The sequence below is a fragment of the Cryptomeria japonica genome, chromosome 3 (assembly GCF_030272615.1).
Source record: "Cryptomeria japonica chromosome 3, Sugi_1.0, whole genome shotgun sequence".
Lineage (NCBI taxonomy): Eukaryota > Viridiplantae > Streptophyta > Pinopsida > Cupressales > Cupressaceae > Cryptomeria > Cryptomeria japonica.
The window spans coordinates 890650290-890670324 of record NC_081407.1 but is presented as its reverse complement, the minus strand read 5'-3'; the positions used below and the strand labels follow the sequence as shown (position 1 = coordinate 890670324).

General features: G+C 37.2%; 1 protein-coding gene across 1 annotated transcript in view; it reads left to right on the top strand.

Moving 5' to 3' along the window:
* Positions 1-12151, top strand: part of LOC131059744 (trans-Golgi network-localized SYP41-interacting protein 1) — a 28156-nt gene extending 16005 nt beyond the window's left edge. Inside the window, exons 7-10 of the mRNA XM_057992777.2 lie at positions 10904-11048; positions 11157-11238; positions 11338-11492; positions 11880-12151. Coding sequence (XP_057848760.2) covers positions 10904-11048; positions 11157-11238; positions 11338-11440 — 330 coding nt within the window. The 3' untranslated portion in view covers positions 11441-11492; positions 11880-12151. The remainder of the gene's footprint in view (positions 1-10903; positions 11049-11156; positions 11239-11337; positions 11493-11879) is intronic.
* The last annotated feature ends 7884 nt before the right edge of the window (positions 12152-20035 follow it).

The window sequence follows — 20035 nt, the reverse complement described above, 5'->3', positions numbered from 1 at the left end:
ATGCATCTTTCTTTTCACCTCCATATCATCTTGAACATTCATCCAGAAGTCCTCTACTTGAAACTCATGCTTGTATTTCTTCCCAACTATCTCTTCCATATGACCATGAGGGTCGAAATTCTCCCTTGAGGCAAAGGATGTGAATGAATATAGAGATAATTCCTTCTTTGCATCTTCTGCGGCTTGAGAATTAGGACACACTTCAATTGAATTTCCGAGTAAAATAGGTACGGGGATACCATTTCCATTCTTATGTCTTGATGCTTTAGCATAAGCTGCCAACTGTCTAGTCACCTCAAGTAATATTATCCTGTCCGTAGGATACCTTGGCAACATATAGGGAGGTGAAGGACATCCATGGACCCTGATGTCGGTGAATTTTGGAAATTGAATGAACCATGCACCATGCTTCTTCACGAGCTCTTGTTCCTCCGGAGACAGTCGATGGTGAATCTCTCCTTTTAATGTCCTGGTGATATACATCGTGAAGGTGTCATTGACTAGCTTGTAGCAATTCTTAGGTGAATGATGTAGTTGAACATAAGAATCACATGCTCTTATTTCTTCGGGTCCTCTCCCAACAACTCCTCTGTGTGGTAGCCCTACATACTCAAAACTTCTTGCTAGGGAATATATGACATATGAACTCATGTGGAATGACTTAGTAGGGACTAGCCTCCTCAATTGTACGTTTAGGTTGTTGCTAATGATTCTAGCCCAATTGAGCATTCCTTTTCCTTGGACGATCACATGAATAAAGAAGAACATCCACTTGTCGAAGAAGAAGGCCTGAGAGGCGGCACCTATAACCCGATTGAGCATGGTTATCAAGTCCCTGAATTCTTCTTGAAAATCAATTCTGTGAGGCGTATTAGGTATCTTGTTCAAGCGAGGCCTACTCTTGAGTAACCAATTCTTGTTGATGAAGTTCAGACAGGTATCAGGATCATCTTCGTAGATAGGCCTAGCTCCTTCCAAGCTCTTGTAGATCATATCTCTCGGCTCCGGGAGATGAAAAGCTTCACTTATAGCTTCTTCTGAAAGATAGGCTAGGACAGTTCCATCCTTGGCTACTATCGTCCTCGAATGTGAATCATAGTGCTGGGCACATTCAATCATCAGCTCGTGACATTTGACTGCGGGAGGGAAGCCTGCAGCCTTGATGATGCCACTCTCAATTATCTTCTTGGCAACAGGTGACGGCTTGCCGATGTAGGGTGCTTCTCGAAACTTCTTCACATTGAAGTTTCCTAGATTGGTGTCTCCGATATTGCTCCATTTGGACACGATCCTGGTCTCCAAATCATCGTTCTTCTGATCTTCTTTGATTAGAGCTTGTCGGGTAGTGGATCCATTGGCCTTGGGGGTCGTCATTTGATACCTACAAAAAGAGGCTTAAGTTAGGTTAAAATATAATACCTCAAGATAGGAGATTTGAGACCTTTCAAAGAAATGATTAGATTACAATTTAAAAATAGAGTGATAAACCCTTAAAATTATGAATTTCCAAATTTATAAATCAAATCAGATTATTGAAGACTTAACCTCATAAAGGTTTGATATAGAAAATTGAATAAAACCTTCAATGCTTTTAAAAAATTGATTGTACATACCTTCTCCTTGATTTCTAGCTATCAACTTGAAAAGATGGATAAAGAAAAATGAAGATTTGCTGGACGAAAGGTCTTTGATCTGAATTTCAGGTTCTTTCCTTGATGATTTAGTCTTCAATCAGCCTTCAACCAGTCTTCTTCAATCAAGAAATTCGCCTAATCTTGCTGAAATCGCATCCCTAATTCTGCTCTTCAAATTCGCATAAGAAAGAACACAAATGAATGATTAAAGATTTCAAAATTCACCTTCCTTTATAGGGTGCTCTCATCATTTTACTAATAGGCCGACTTGATAAATGCAAAAAAAAAATTAAAAAAAAATCTCTTCTAAGCTGGCCAACTTAGCAATAAGGCTAAAAAAAAATGGTTTTGAGCGCCAAAATGTGAATTTTTTAATCTTAAGGCTTAAAAAAAAAATCAATTATCCCATTTTGATAAGTTCCTAAATCATGCGAATTTGCCTTACTCACACAAATGAGGCTTGATTAGCAATTTAATGAGAGGATATAGGTAAGCCTAGAAGATGCTAGAGTTTCTCCAAAGTTTGATGAAGGCACATTTTCTTCATAGGCACTAGAATGTTCATGGTATTAGGAAGGCTTAAATCACCCCAAGGAGGCTTGCTTGAACATCTCACCTAGGTACATTTACTCCATCTATCAACACCTTCACAACCTTGATTTTTCACTACTAAATGTTCTTGTCATCATGTCCTTGCAACTTGCCCTTTTGCCTAGCCCAAACAAGGTGAAGAATAGGCCTTTCCAAGGATTTCGCCTTGGACCCTTTGGAAGGGTCAGGAGCGATTTCCATAATTAGGTCTCAATTACCTCACCCTTTCACTCCGAATTTCTCTTCAAGGTAAGCATAGGCTAGTTTTAGTTCACAAAGCCTAGGGATTCAATTTTTTAGCTTCCATCATGGGTGAATTAGGTGATCATGAGAATTTTGCTTTGGACCCTTTGGAAGGGTCAGGAGCGAAATTCAAGTTTTAGGTCAAAATTCACACTTCTTCCATTCACAATCCCCTCTAAGGCATACTTGTGGCAATCTCTAAGCCCAATCCACCTTAATCACTGTCTTGGCTCAACACAATCTTGGAGGAAACATGATACTTGTGAATTTCGCTCTGGACCCTTTGGAAGGGTCAGGAGCAAAGTTCAAGTCTTAGGCTTGATTCTTCATCTCCTTCACTTCAATTCATCTTGCAAGGCTAAATAACACCATTCCAACCTCAATCACGCCCTAGGAATCAAAGTCTTGACTTCACACAAGGAGGAAATAGGTAGTTTGAAGAATTTCGCTCTGGACCCTTTGGAAGGGTCAGGAGCGAAATTCATGTTTTGCTTGTCTTCTTCTACCTAGCTTCATTCTTTTCACTTTGTTTCCTCCAGACTCCCTCATTTGAATCCATTTCTTTAACCTGACAACATTTTCTTGATCTCCAAAAAGCTTGAAAAGGAAAATTCGCTCAAAATCATAGCTAGGGACAGGATCTATCGAGGATTTCGCTCTAGACCCTTTGGAAGGGTCAAGAGCGAAATTCTTGTCCTATCTCAAAATTTACGTTTTTGGTGGTCAAAAAATCATTCAAAGGCAATCCTAAGGGCTTCTCTTACCTTGGTCTAGGCCTGACTTGGCACAAAATTTGGAGGATAAGATGGATTTTAGGGTTTTCGCTTAGGACCCTTTGGAAGGGTCAGGAGCGAAAATCTTGTTTTGAGCTCATTTCTTCATCCTTTCAACCTCAATCAACTTCAAAAGGCAAGAACACACCTCCTCACACCCATCCAAGCCATAAAAACCAAAAGTTTGTCTTGACCTGTAAGGAAAATAGGTGATTTTAGGAATTTCACTTTGGACCCTTTGGAAGGGTTAGGAGCGAAAATCTTGGTTTAGCTCAATTCCTTCAAATTCATGGATAACTAGCAACTCAAAGTCATTCCTATGGACATCTCCAATCTCAATTCATCATGATCCATACTTGCCTTGGTACAAAATTGGGAGGAAAGAGAGGTTTTGGGGAATTTCGCTCTAGACCCTTTGGAAGGGTCAGGAGCGAATTTCCCTTTCTAGGACAAAATCTCCACCTTTTATTGCTTTCAATCATTCCCCAAGGCAAGACCATGTTTATACTTTCTTCCAACATACCTTGGACACTAAGAACTTGGTCAAACAAGGAAGAAAATGAGGTCCATGGAGATTTTTGCTCTCGACCCTTTGGAAGGGTCAGGAGCGAAAATCATGTTCTAGGCTTGATTGTTCATTTCTCCAACTCTAGTCTTCTCTGATAGGCAAACATACATCACTCTCCTTGCATCCACGCCAAGGTCCTGACCTTATCTTAGGAGAAAATGAGTGTTTTCAAGAATTTCGCTCTGGACCCTTTGGAAGGATCAGGAGCGAAATTCAAGTTTTAAGCTAAAATCCTTCATCTCCTCCACCTCTAGTCACCCCCAAAGGCAAAAAAACATGTCAAACACTTCCAAATATGCCTTAGAAACTAAGAATTTGGTCTTAACAAGGGAGAAATTGAGGTTTATGGGGATTTTCGCTCTGGACCCTTTGGAAGGGTCAGGAGCGAAATCCATATTCTAGGATAGTTTCTCTTTTTCTTCATACCATTCTCCTTCAAACTTGATCCATTCAACTTCCATCGCAATCAAGGCAATCCACCATCAAACTAACTCCAGGCAAGGTTAACCTAGGTCCTAAGGCCAAAAAGAAGGTTAAATTGAGGATTTCGCTCTGGACCCTTTGGAAGGGTCAGGAGTGAAATTTGCCTTCCAGGTTGAATTCCACCATTTCATAGCCTTAAACCTCCTCTCCAAGGCAAACATGCATCAAAGCCTTCTCAACTATGCCTCAAAAAATCCAAAACTTGGCCATATCAAAGAGCAAAATAGAGGGAAAGGTGAATTTCGCTTTGGACCCTTTGGAAGGGTCAGGAGTGAAATTCCCATTCTAGGCTAAAACCTCACTTTTCAACATTTTCAATCACCTCCTAGGGCTAGAATATATCAATTTTCCCTTACCATGCCCAAGGAATCAAGGTTTCCAGTGCAAACAAGGAGAAAAAGGTGACTTAAAAGAATTTCGCTCTGGACCCTTTGGAAGGGTCAAGAGCGAAATTCATCTAATTAGGTTGATTTCACACCTCTTTCTTTCTCAACTTACTTCAAACTTGATCAAATTCATCTCTCCTTATCACCATCATGTCTATCTGCCACTTACCTAGCTCAAAACAAGTTCTTTTCAATGCCTAAGGCAAAATAGGAGGTCAAATGAGGATTTCGCTTTGGACCCTTTGGAAGGGTCAGGACCGAATTTCCTCCTCCAGGCTAATTTCCATCATTTTGTCGCGTCGAACCTTCTTCGTAAGGCAAAAAACACATCAAAGTCTTTCAACCATGCCTTAGAAGCCAACAAAGTTGGTCATAACAAGGAGCAAACTAGAGGAAATGTGAATTTTGCTCTGCTTTGGAAGGGTCAGGAGCGAAATTCATAAATTGAGCACCCTTCTCACTTCTTTCCTCCTTTTCAGGCTTTGGACTTACCTTCTTACGCCTCCTCCTATCATCATCAAGTCAAGCTGCTCTCAAAAAATACATTTACTCAAGGTCTCAGTGAGGAAGATAGGGTTTTACAAGAATTTCGCTCTGGACCCTTTGGAAGGGCCAGGAGCGAAATTCCTGATTCCAGGCCTGATTCACTTTGGAATTAACTTGTCTCTGCCCTGGACTCAACCTTTGGTGCATACCCTTCCACTTCTTTGCCAATTTGCTCAATAATTCCTGAAATCACCTCCCAAATCTTCTCTTGGCCACTGACTCTGCCTAATCGACTCCGACTTAGAGGAAGACAAGACTTTGACATGAAAACCAACACTCCTGACCTACCCTGACCTGAGATTTTAATCCCTTTTGCACAATTATCCATCCTCAATCTCCTGAAAGGTAAAACTCCTCTAAGACAACCCTAGGGTTCAAGGTAGACAACATATGACTCCCAAATCCAAGCTACACTTAGCTTTGAAAGAAACCCTAGGATGAGCTCTTTGAGAGAAACCCTAATCTACGCAGCCCAAACGACGACCAACTCACTCAAAACACCTAGCAAGCAGAGAAAAAACCTAGCTAAGGGAAAGCAAAACCCAAGAAAAAGAGGGGGTTCCCATCCTGATGGGGCGATGTGTGAAATAGTCACAACAATGTTATCCCTAGCTGCATCTTCACAATGTTAGTTCTTATAGGTTGGCAAATGATACCTTCACTATGTACTTGATGCAGCCTATGCAAAAACAATTGCATGTAAGGGTGTCGCCACAAGCGAGGGCCCTGGTCCAGAAGTATGGAGCCACATTCTTACAGTTTCCTAAATTCACCTACATCAGGATGCAGGGATTTTCATTCCAATCATACAAGTTGCTGAGGTATCCATCAGACAATCTCATACTGCTAGAACTCATGAGGCAATTAATAGCCTATGATCAATTACAGAAGAAGAAGAAGAAGCAGTCTATTGAATTCCCAGTTGTCCTAGGTGACTTCGTGGAAATGTGCCTAGGTTTGGAAGCAGCTGAGAGTGCAGCAGAGGAGTTGACATTCTATCGCCTGCCATTTTATACATCCAGGGTCCAGTATGATCCTTACTGCCAAATCAGGAAGGTTGCTGGTGTGAAATTCATACATAAATTTCACTTAGAAGATTATTGGGCAGGTGCCGAGGATGACCTTGAAGTCCGGAGGAAAAGGTATTCCAGACTGCCCCTTGACACCATTAGGATAAGTGAAATTTACCAGGTGCCAAATCGGGTGAAAGAGGATTCAGATTACGTCCAACCTGAATTTGAGAAAGTGAAAGATCAACCCATTCAATTGGTCGGAGCCCGAAATTGATGATTTGAATGTCCTGGCTAGACCGGTGCTGAAATTCACTAAGCACTGGGTTGATTGGTAGATAAGGAAGTTGGCGGAAGGAAATGTTTATTTGACATATCAGCTAATGGGAAGTCTAGATTCCCATAGTGAAGCAACAAAAGGATCTTCGCTAGCCCAAGCAGAAGGAGAAATCCGGATTGATAAAGGGAAAAGTGCCCCAAAGGAAGTAATATAGGCATTGTATGTTTTCATTTAGAGATTATTTTGTGTTATTATCTAACTCTAATAGTTGGAAATATATATGTATGTATGTATGTATATGTATATGTATCCTTGGAAATGGTTGCAGGGTCTAAATCCAAGACCATATTTGTTGATTTTCCCAGGTTTTATTGGATGTATTTTAATGTATATATCTGATTCAATCTGATACTTGCATTCTTGGAATTCCATGTGTTCTCAAATTGAATAACATTATACTATATATATTCGTTTGGAGAGGCATGTCCTTGAACGGACATGTCTCTCCTTTAACTATAATAATTTAATCAATATTATAATGTTTAATCAATCAATTATTAATTTAGAATAATATAATAGATTAATATTGAATATTAAATTTTATATGATTAATAATAATATAATAATATAACACAATAATATATTATTATTAATCAACATATATTATATGTATTCTAAATGATCATTCGACTGAAGCTACAAACATTAACACTCCCTCTTAGCTAGGGGGGATGATCAGACAAAATGTGTAGTGATCTCCCATGTCAACACTTATGACCCTCACCATAGCTACACAAAACATAATTAACACTCCCTCTTAGCTAGGGAAGATAAAATCAATGCAAATGCATTAAGTCTAGATTAATTATGGAATAGAGAAAATATTATCTCACTATGATATCAGGAAGTATGGTATAAACAAGAATATCAAGGCACATGATATTCACCATAACTCAAAAATATCATCTCATGATATCGGGAGTATTTGCATCAACCATATGATGCTCATCACAGGGGAGTATTTGCATCAACCATAGTCTCAAGGTGTGAATTTGCCTCCGTCGGCGATTCTATCCACAAGCTCTTGCGTGGATTGCCTCTGTCGGCGATTCTATCCATAAGCTCTTGTGTGGATTGCCTCAGTCGGCGATTCTATCCATGAGCTCTCACGTGGATTGCCTTAGTCGGCGATTCTATCCACTAGCTCTTACGTGGATTGCCTCAGTCTGCGATTCTATCCACGAGCTCTCATGTGGATTGCCTTAGTCGGCGATTCTATCCACAAGCTCTTATGTGGATTGCCTCGGTCGGCGATTCTATCCATTAGCTCTCACATGGATTGCCTCAGTCGGTGATTCTATGCACGAGCTCTCATGTTGATTGCCTTTGTCGGCGATTCTATCCACAAGCTCAAGTTATTGTAAGGTTGTCACCTTCCAATAACCTCAAAAAATACAAGTGGAAATCATTTGGAAGTCGTCACTTCCTTATGATTTACACAGGGCCCATAAGGCATTAAATGATTTCATTAGTATAATAATCAATTGAATCAAGTTTTACCTCATAAGTGTTTCACCTTCAATAGTTAAAATCCCTCTCAATCACTATGATCGAAATTGTCAAAAGTTGACTGAACCATCTGCTCCCTCTGAAGCTCAAATTCTTGTATCAACCTCTTGTCCTCTTTTGAAATGTCAGACTCCCTCTGCATCTGGTCTCAATCATCAATTCGTTTATAACCATCAATTTATTTCTCCCTTTAATTCAATTTTATTGTGCTTTCGTCCTGAAGGTATGTCAGAGAGAGATTACGAATAGCTCATAAACTAAATTATCTCGAACAAAAATACCAATGATAGAAGCATACAAGATTTTACTAGCCAATATTATAGCATAAATTACAAACTCAATAATTCATGTGCCTTAATAAAACATGGAATTCTTATCTTAAGTTTAAAACATTTCCTTTCATAAGGTGAGCCCATATAAGATATATCACGTATGAATCATCTCTCATCATAATTCCCTTTGAATGATGTAGAACATTTTCATAATTTTGATCAACACTTTCATTATGATCTGCCACACACAGTCGTTAATAACTTTTGCAATTTACCAAATTTATCCAATCTCTTCGGTGAGATGTTAGAAAATCTAATTACAAACATTTCCTCCAAGTTATAGCCAGATCCAACAGTTAAAACAAAAGTTATGACATTTTTCCCAAAACTGCTAACCCTAGGTAGGGTTTCAAGTGACTTGCACCAAAGTCATCATATCTTGCACAAAACTGAATCAAATTTGATGAGATAAACATATTTGAAAACTAGAAACACAGATCTTTCCATCCATATATTATAGTCCTCATTTTGAGGCCAACCAAGGGCCGTACAATGGCATATTTCAAACTGAAAATTCTAGAAAAAAATTGAATTCTCCAACCCTCTCCAACCTCCAAATTAAACTTCACAGGCCTGAGCTCTGATACCATGTTGATTTTCCTAGGTTTTATTGGATGTATTTTAATGTATATATCTGATTCAATCTGATACTTGCATTCTTGGAATTCTATGTGTTCTCAAATTGAATAACATTATACTATATATATTCCTTTGGAGAGGCATGTCCTTGAACGGACATGTCTCTCCTTTAACTATAATAATTTAATCAATATTATAATGTTTCATCAATCAATTATTAATTTAGAATAATATAATAGATTAATATTGAATATTAAATTTTATATGATTAATAATAATATAATAATATAACATAATAATATATTATTATTAATCAACATATATTATATGTATTCTAAATGATCATTCGACTGAAGCTACAAACATTAACAATATTGTTTAAAGGAGATATTTAACTTGATAAAAAGGTAGCCCTAACCCTAACTTGTTGCAATTGTGTTTCTAAGGCAAAATCTAGTGTAAATCCGGAAGGGGACATTACACTCCCCATAATTTTAAGAATGCTTTTAAAATAGCAACTTTTAATTATTTATTTATTTATTATTTACTAAGTAACTTGGGTTAGGAACCTAGGGCTGCAGAAAATACTTTTTAAGTGTCGGATTGCGGTAACCTATGGTTCATCAGATCCAATCAACAAAGAACTTATTCATCTTGTTTTTATCAGCAAATTTGTTTTGGTCTATAATCTATTATAACTTTATGCATGCTTTGAGATTTGAGAATACTTCAGTCCATGTACCAAAAAATCTCTACACATAATGTTGTGACAGGATCTGTTGATCCTTCAACATTATTCAAAACGGAGGAGAGTTTCAACAGTTAGGAAATTACAAAGATCCCCACCAACTTCCATGCTTAACATTTACATACTATTGACTGCCTCCTTAGATTGTTCATCTGAAGAAGAGTCACAACGGCATTTTTTTCAATATTAAATTCTATTGATAGATTAACATTCTGAGCACTGGCTATTTCTTGCATACCTCTGTTGAGATTGGTTTGTCCATCCATCAATTTGGGGAAGTGATCCAGGTAACAGTTGTGGAAAGCCTTTGCTTGGTCAGTGACACTGCTTATATCATGATGAAGCATAAACATCCGGCTGCTGTGGACAACCTGAAGCCACAACTAAATGATTCTCCCATATCAAACACATTTCTTCTGCTTATAGATTGACCTTCGTGAAACAACAATGGATCCATTGCCTCTTGAATACCAATACACAACTCCCTGTCCATATTTTTTGAGCATTTGAAGTTAAAGATAGCTGCCAAATATAACAGCAAAGTGATTTTATAAAATCCAACATTGTACCTATTCTTTATTGGTAGCCTGTCCTCTCCTGTCACCTCTATGTACATCAAAATAAGGACATCATAGCATGTTGCAAAGGTTTTAATTCTTCAGGTGCCATATTTTTCAAACAAAACCATGATGCAAGGAAGAATCATTTTTATCATATGAAGTGCACTCGCCCTTACTACTTAATAATAGCCGCTTGGATCGTGGTGTACGGAAGAGATCCCCCATGTCATTAAAATATTGCTTTGGATCATGCCACTCAATATATTAGGGTCCATTATCTGGCTATTGCAGCTTATTTTGAATTTAATAGCATCAAACACATTTGGTTTTGGTTTTGTTGATTCTACACTTTTGGAATTTCTGGCATTTCCTTGGTCAATGGTTTATGTGCACATTGTGAATCATCATATTGTCTCATATTGCTGAACGGAAGTTGCATATTTTCAATTTTGTGTTGATATATATATATATATATATATCCTCTATCATTTTTCCCCCTTTCATTTGTCTCTTGCTGTTTAGTCATGATGTAAGAAGTTGAAATACCATATTGAGTCATAATGTAAGGACCTGAAATACTATATTTTCCTATCTTTGACAGGGACAATCAAGTAAGACCCCACTTTTATCAGTTCCTGTTGCACCTCATGTCCGTAGTACACGCAAGGCATCCAGCAATCATCTTGCACTTGACATAGATGTGGAATCTGATGCATTGGCATTTGACAGAGAGGACCACGATAAAGGTTTTTTGGATTGATTTACCGTTATAGATCTTTCCTCACTGGGTGACGTAGCTGCAATAATTATACTAACTGTATCTTACTGCATTAATGCACTGGTGGTTGTGGCAGGTCATGCATTCAAGTCACTGACAACAACTGGTTTTATTCCAAAATCTACTCAACCAGTAGCAGACTGGATTGATGGGATTTGGTAATCATTTGAAAGATGTTATTTTGTATCTAACTTAATTGGTTCTGATTCCTTCATCCTTCTTGGATATTGAAATTAACTTGCTGTCTTATCCATCAGGGTTTCAGGTGGGCGTATTCTGATGCGACAGCCCACGGCAAGGATGGGTCTTATAGTTTATTGGCTTACACTACATCTTTGGATTGTTGCAATGGTGTTGTAACAGTAGTTTTTGATGAATGAGTTTCGCTGGATATTCCAGTGGCAATGTTGAGGTATAATCAGTGTTCGCTTCCATCTATTGCTTGTAGCTCGTCTATGGTTAAATTTCTTGCATTGCCAGGTATTTTGTTATTTGCTAGCATGCATATTGAAAATATTGATACACATGGAGCCTGCAATTACAAAACTGAAAACAAATATGCTTTTTTGAGGATCGTGTATTTTGTTTTCATCATCTGGAGATCTGATTTCAACAGTAATAGGATTTTGGATTGAAGTTTCATCATTAATAGGATTATGGTTCCTGACATCATCCTTACACATAGATCCAAAGTAAATGCCTATTAGGTGGGTCATCTGTTTGGACTAGCTTGATATTAATTGTTCCTTATGTTTATCCAGGTTTTGAAGGGCTTTAAACAATTTTCTTTATTTTGCAGGTTCTAATATTTACGGTATATTTTGCTTGAAAAGATTTTGATACATCAGCAAGGAAAATTGCTAGTGTAATTTTTCCCAGAATTGATGACAGTACCTACTGTAAATTTTTCTGGCAAGTATATTTCAGCATTTATTTGTCAATCCACGATTCTTTTATGCTCGTGTACTAGTGATAACAGAACACAAATTCTTTATTTTGTTTTTGTAAGGGATTTGGTTGTATTAGATATATATGGATAATAAATTGTGGCACAAATGCCATTTTAAACTCTTTTCGAGTAGTGGAGCATGATCCAGTAATGTAAATATGGCTAAACAGTTGATTGGGTTATGCAAATGCTTCTGTTGATTATGTTATGTTAAAATTTTGGTACGTCTGAGGCTAACATTCAAAACTGTAAAACAGAGGAAACAAAATAGGGTAATCCTTTTGGGATGTCTGAAGCTATTTTCAAAACTAGAAAACAGAGAGGAAACAGGGAAAAATTTGCTACCAGATACTTTTGGCTGGAACAATAGAAATCTTATGGAAGAGCATGGTGACCAAAGTGAAACTTCAGTTCCCACATTTCATAGCATTAGGGGGAACGGTTATTTCATAGTTCGTGGATAAAGAGAACAGAAAGAGATCTATTGCAATCAAACCTCAAAAGTGGCAGTGTACAGTATGTTGCAGTGCACTAAAATTCCATTGGTGAAAGTGAATAAAAATCCTTCTGGCAATGGTTTGGGAACATGTTTTACTGATTTGTACACCATGTTTGCTTTGTCGTGATCATAGTTAGAAAACATGGACTCAGCATCAACTCGGCAGACCCAAAATTTGCGACAGCAAAAAACTCAGCAACTTAAAAATATGCTTGAATTTTTTTAAAAACACAGTTTTTTTTTTGTAAAATTCAAAGGCAAAATGTATCCAATGAGTCCATTAATGAGTGCAAAGTGCTTTCTATTAAATTTGATTCATTTGAATACAAATTGAGTACAAAATCGCATCATTAGCTGACAACTATTATGAATTTATGATGATTGCCTTTGAAATGTATAAATTGCATGTTACAACATTTGATATCTTCCTCCGTCCCAATCTAGTGAAAACTTGGGGAGAGGTTTTAATCTTTGCACTCTTTTGTAGCTCCTTGCTGAACATTGGAGGATATGTTTGTGGCTCTGATTCAACCAAATCAGTGAACTTCTCTGATTTGTTGTCCACCTTTCTTGTGCAAGGTTGAAGGTGTCGTTGTATTTTATATTAATATGGCATTTGAATTTTTGATACTCATAGTATGATACCTCATCATTATGTGATTTACCATCTAAGTTGCCGATTCGGGTATAAGATATGGAAGTGGGTATGGGATATGACAATTGTTTTTCCTTGGGTAGAGGTATATATATACATGTAAGCTCCCAATTTTAAAAGAAAATTATTATGTTTATAATATAGATTAGTTATATAATAATATGTATATTTTTATGTAATGATGTATAAGTAAATATTAAATATACATTTTATTTTATATCTAATTTTATTTTACAAATAACAATATTAAATAAAAAATTAGAAAATATTTTAGAAAACTATTAATAATAAAGGATAAAAAATATTATATTATATAAATCCACATTGAAAAATTATTAGATGGGATGATTTGAGGACACATTGGAAAATTGCTACTGGGGTGATTTGCTGGACGGGATGATTGATTTGTTGGGCGATTTGCTGACATGGACCGAGGATGATTCTAGACCTGGATCCTTATCGAACCCAGATGCGTACGTGAGGTGTTCTTGCTGAACCCTATATCTTAGTTTATGATAGTGGATCATAAACTAACTGTCGAAGTTGTCAAATTTGGTTTCCACTCCCAAATCCCCTCATTGTAATCAAATTTCTTATATGAGAAGGATCCTAATCTATGTTACTCGAGTTTCCAAGACGGGGACAGTAGGGGACAGTGGGACGGGTTTTTGGGAGGGCAATTTTTTTTTGCCAATTTTGGGGATGGCGGGACGAGTTTTTGGGAGGGCGATTTTTTTTGCCAATTTTGGGGATGGCGGGACGAGTTTTTGGGAGGGCGATTTTTTTTGCCAATTTTGGGGATGGCGGGAGGACGACAAAGGGGATTTGGATGGCTATATAAAATAAAGGGAAAATTTAAAATATATAGGGAAATTTTAAATGTTCATATGGAAAGTAGATAAAGCATGCATATATCCATTATATTCATATGAAAACATGAATAAAGTAGGTATATGTACATTATAGAAACTTAACACACCACATTTGTGTTCAGAATTCATTGTCAATACTCTATGCATTCATAATTCAGAATTCATTTTCAATTCTCAATATGCATTCATAATTGAAAATTCATTGTCAATATGCCAACACTTGTTTGCATCTAGTTCATTGTTTCTTTCCGGTTGGAGGATATTTTGATAGTCTTCCATTACTATTATGACCTACAACCGCTTTATGCACTACAAAGTTTGGGGTGTTTCTGAAATTCATTACCAAGTTGTTATTCATATTTTTGAGTGCTTTTGGCCACGATTCAGACCTGTTTACCTTTCATATCAGTGAAAAGTCCAATATTGCAGAGCTGCAACCACTTTTTACGCACTACTGAATTCTAAGTGTTTGTGAAATTTAGTACCATGCTGTTTCTCATTATTTCTAAGTGCTTTTGGAAGTGTTTCATACATGTTTACCCGTCATATTAGTGAAAATCTAGTTTTACAAACCTATAAATAAAAAAATGTTTTTTTTTTAGCATTTGAGTCTTTTTTTAAAAAATGTGTTGGGAAAAGGGGGATGGCTGGCCATCCCTGGGACGGTTAGGGGACGTCATAGACCTACCCAGCCATATTGGGGACGGGGGGACATCCCCTTTGAGAATCACTGCCATCCCCAAGTTTCTGGGACGTTTCCCACAAATTTTGCAATTTTGGGGACGACGGGGGGACGTCCCCTAGCCATCCCCTAAGTCCCTGAAATGTCCCTAGTATGGGGATGGGGGATTTTAGTCTGGGGACGCGTCCTGGGTAATGTAGATCCTAATAACTAGTGGGCGTCTAGGAGTGTAGATTCCAATGGGGTTGAGGGGCAGTGTCCCACGTGAGGGATTAAGTGCAATGCCTCTCGTGGGGGGCTGCAATGGGGTTAAGGGGTAGCACCCCTTTTGGGGTTTTGGGGCAGCGCCCCTAGCACATTTCTTGTTGCAATTCATGGTGGGGTTGAGGGGCAATGCCCCCTCCACCAAGCCCAAATTAAGGCCTTTGAAACCACACAAAAAATCTTGTCCCACACTATTTCACAATTTTATCACTAAGGGAGAAATTAGGTGTTTGGCACATTTTTATGAATAATATTTGCTCTTCGAGTGCTATGTGAAGATGTGTGAGGAGCGTTCATGCATTTATAGGGCAAAATTGTGAATTTTTTGACTTTTTTTTTCTTATCTTTTTTGCCTTTTTTATCTTTTGCATTTTTAATGTGTTTGGTGAGTTTTTTTTGGTCAAACTCAGCAAAAGATCTGCAAGTACTTGCCAAAAAATTGGTGACTAAACATGGGAAAAACTTGTTTTGCAAACAAGTCAGCGAGTCTGCCAACTGTGGTTGTGATATTGTGAAACCCAATGTATTTTTGTATGTTGCTTAATTAGTGATAGAAAATTCCACAAATGTTCCATTTAATTTGCGTAGATAATTAAAAAACACCACAAAATTTCAGGATGCAAGTCAGGGTTCACAATGATTGCAAGTTATGCATATTCAGCCAAGAGTCTTTCTCTCGAGGGATTTGAGCCTAAAGATTCATCACCTGCTAGAATAGTAAGATGTTGGGAAATTTGGTTGTACTTGTTGGAAGTTTTCCTCATTCGCCGCTGACAGTATGAAGCAATAGGAAAGCACCAAAAATGTAACTCCACTTGCTCCACTTGTATTGCAAAGCCCACTTGACAAAGTAGAACATGACAATGCATGTGAGTGCTCACCCCTTTGTTGCTAGGGATTGGTTATTCTACCTACAAAATGCAAACCCCAACATCCTTACCATCCTATCATAATATACCTCAATCTATCATCATAACCTCTCTTACGTTTTCCAAGGTTTTCTATTGTATCCTATGAGATGCTGATAAGTACAAAACTACTTAAAGTTTTGCAAATATTTTGGATGGAATTTGCTCCCTGCCAATGTGGCTCCATCTGCCTTTTTCAATAAAACAGTTTTTTGCAGGAAATATAATTTAAAATATATTAACCATTTTTAGTTTTCAAATGTCAAAATGTGAGCCAAACGTTTTTGTGTTTCCTGTGCAATCCAGAGTAGGAGCTAAATATTCCTATTAATGGATGTCATTGGTACAAGAGAATGGTTGGCATGTTTTGCTTGATGTGGAGGCTTTGGAAATGGCAAAGGAAGTTAATAATGATTTACATGGAGTGTAGTGAAGGCCTGTTTTACAACGACTGTGCAAGAATATCATCATCTGGGTGTTTTAGGCTTGTTGGATGTTTCTTGATGGCAGATAGACTTCTTTCTGTAATTGTTCACCTGTATCATGGGTGGTGAAATTCTAACTGATTGTGATCTTTTTGGTTGTGAGGGTTGTGTTTAGTCTTTACATTTCGCTTAAGGTCTATGGCTTTGTATAATTGTATTGTTGTTCGTATTTGTTTGCTATTATTGTGCAGCGATGGTATCTTGACACCTAGAAATAGACTCCTTGGAGACTTTCTGGGAGGTGAATGTTATTTTCTTTATATAAATCTTTATTCAGTCCTTATATGTTTGGATCTTATGTATTGGCATGAAAAGGCAATTTTAATGTTCTATTTGCCAAGGGCCATGCAAGAATGCACATTATGTAGAAGGTTCGTTGGAAGTCTAGGTGTAGGAAATGAAAGGATCATAGGTCATGGATGGCAAAAGGTCTGCAAAAAATTTTCGCATAGTCAATATTTCTTCCCATATATGTCTGGACTCTGGAGTCATCCATGGTCCCATTCATGATTCCAAATAAGAAATGGCACCTCAAAAGATAGTGCAACATGTTGAAATAATAGTATTATACTTTATAGTAATAATGGTGCCTTGTCTTTCACCTTTCTATTATCCAATCGGGTTCAAACTATGAAATTTTGGCTTTGCATATATAGGGAAGCTTCTAATGGTCACTCTTTACATTCATGTTCTTTCCTCACGTTGGGCATTATTGAAATTAATTTTTTTTATTTAGTCTATCTAGTTAAGTAGTGTTGAATGCTCTTCCTATTTTTCGTTGGGCACAGGTAAAGGGCACGACGTTACGTTTGCAAATTCTCAAGGCACTTAGGATCATAATCATTTGTTTGCATCGGTCAAACACGTTGCCCCAACAAATGTCAAAAATTAAAACCAACATAATCTACTCAGTGGCACAATATTGTATTGGCAGATTTCGCTTGTTGTGGGGGCTTAGGGTCCTAAATATATGGACTCTCTTGTGCTCTCGTTTACCTCCTTCTTACAAGGTATTTGTTTCAAACTCAACTAGATTTGGATATGGTTTTATCAAAACATATGTGGGTTAAGCTTCTACATAATGACAATGCTAGTCTGATTTGGGTCAGAGTCCTCTGTCACTAGAGAATTCAAGTAAGCTCAGATCACCCTGTCTTCCTTACTGGTTTTCAAGTAAAAAGGGAGAGTTCTCTGTTAATGAAGAATTCAAGTAAGCACAATTCACCTTGTCTTTCCTTATTGGTTTTCAAGTAAGCCGTTAGGATGAACCAAATTATGCTGTTTTAGAAAAGGATCAAGTTATTTCCTTTGATGCAGCAATATGATCGAATTCCTAGGGGCTAGGGTGTCCACAAGTACTAACATGCTCTCTTTGAATTGGTCACAAGCAAGGGGCAAAGATTGGTCATTCATTGGTTTAGGCACTTGAAATTCTCCAATCTAGACAAAAGCCTCTTCAAGTTATGGCAGCGATATTACATTTGGTTCATAATAAGTTGCTATCTTGGAAAATTATTTGGTAGAACATGGGAGTTAAACTATTCGACATGACAAGCTCAAGCATACTAAAGCCATGTTGGTTGAAAATTTTGTACACTTGGAGAAATATACAAAATTGTGGTTTCAACCACAGTGTGTGAGTAAAACTCTCCTAATTAAGGGAAGGTTTCCCCTATTTATAAACTAAACTAATCTAATATGGGTGGGACATCAATCTTTCTTCTTCTTTCAAGAAAAACTATACTCTTTTTTCTTCACATAAAAGTAATCACAATTGGAAATAAATAACAGCAAATACAGAAATGAGACTTCTTTGTAGGATTTTTGGAACATAAAAGGAAACAAAGTTCCATGAAGACACAAAGATCTCTATCACTTCCCCGAGACGGGAAAACAGAAATAAAACTCAAATTCTTCAACTATCTATTCTCCAATCAACCTTTTTAGATGATTTTCTGCTAATTAAGCACACTATGTAGCAGTTCAAAGTCTAACTACATAATGCACTTCAACTCACATGCACAAGTCTTAAAAATAGAAGCAACACAAAGTATACAAGCTATCTTCCCACTTTAGCTTTCCACACTAGTTTCAAATATGATAAGCAGCTCAAAGTCTGCAAGACCAAATCTAAAAACCAAACATATAACTCTAAATACAATTAGCAATTCAAAGTCTACAAGATTGAATTCAAATCCTTCTTTCACAATAGAACAAAATTCACAATCAACTCTAGAAAATGTCGTCACATAACAACTTGAATTGGCACAAAGTCTCAACACAACTTGCCTCTTTTATTGAAAGCAATCTGATTTACATCTGAGCTCAAAGTCTTAGAGTGCACACACAAATTGGCAGAATTTTGTTGCATTGCCAAAAGATAAAGATTACAATAGACCCCTCAAGTATTTATAAAAGAGGAGTCTTGAGAAAAAGGCGGGAGGATCCTAACTAACTTGAGAGATTCTCTCAACCACCAAGACTTATTCAATAACTAACTATGACTTATTCCAACTACAGTCCTAATTGAACACAACTTGTAGTTGCTTTACATGTAATTACAAAAGTGCAAGTAATGAGTTAACTTGCAATTGCAAAGTTATTTTTTTTACATGTAACTCATCAAAACAAAATTACAAATGCATAACTAAAACTATTCCATGTGTCTAAAGACACGACTCTAACTGCATCATCCTTTGTCTGTGATGATCTTCATATCGCTTCAGGATGCTAGAACTTGAAGTATTCTGGATTGGTAAAGACATCTTGAACCGGAACGGGAACTTGCATCCTTATCTTCTTGCTTGGGTAAGTACTAGCTTTTCAAAAGGGAAAGGGTTGTCTTCCTCTTTTCATGTCATGACCATCTTTGTCTTGGAAGCATTCTATGCTCTCAACCATGAATTGTTGTTGTATCTCTTCTTTGTATCATCCTCCAATCTTGAAATCTGCTTGCAAAATAAGGTCCATGCCTTAATTCATTGATTTGGTAGGTCGTGTGTACAAACTAGACTGAGAAGGGAAGGGATAAATTGATGCAAAAATGGGCTGATAGGTGAATTTCGGGTTCTGGAAGTTGCATTACATGTCTGCGGTAAATAAGAGCATTAACTTGCACTTGTGGAGAACAAACATGCAATTTCATGTGTAATGGGTAAACACAAGTTTGCACTTGTAATTGGACCTTTAAAACTCATTTTCAAGTGTTTTTTGAGTGCATTTTGGACCAATTTTGGATTCTGGATGGCTGACTGTAGGTAGACTTTAAATGGGGAAAATGAATGAAGGTGTGAAATGAGTGGATGAAATGGTGGGAATAGGGATCTTGATATGAGGGAAATGAAGCTTATGACCAAAAACAACAAGTGCCGATGGTTATGAATGGATTTTTGAAGAACTTTTCCATGTAATCAAGTTTTAAAAACCCGATTTTGGAAAGACAATCTTTTTCCAACTTTGAAACTTGGAATTTCACCAAAAGATGGTTAAGATTTTTTAACCAGAGGGGTAGATCAACTATTTTCATCTTACATGCAATCGGGTTTTTAAATACCGAATGCAAGTAAAGAGGAAAAATGGGGAAAGACAATACAATTTGCAAATTGCTTTGCAAACTTGGAACAAAGGGAAAAAATCTCTCA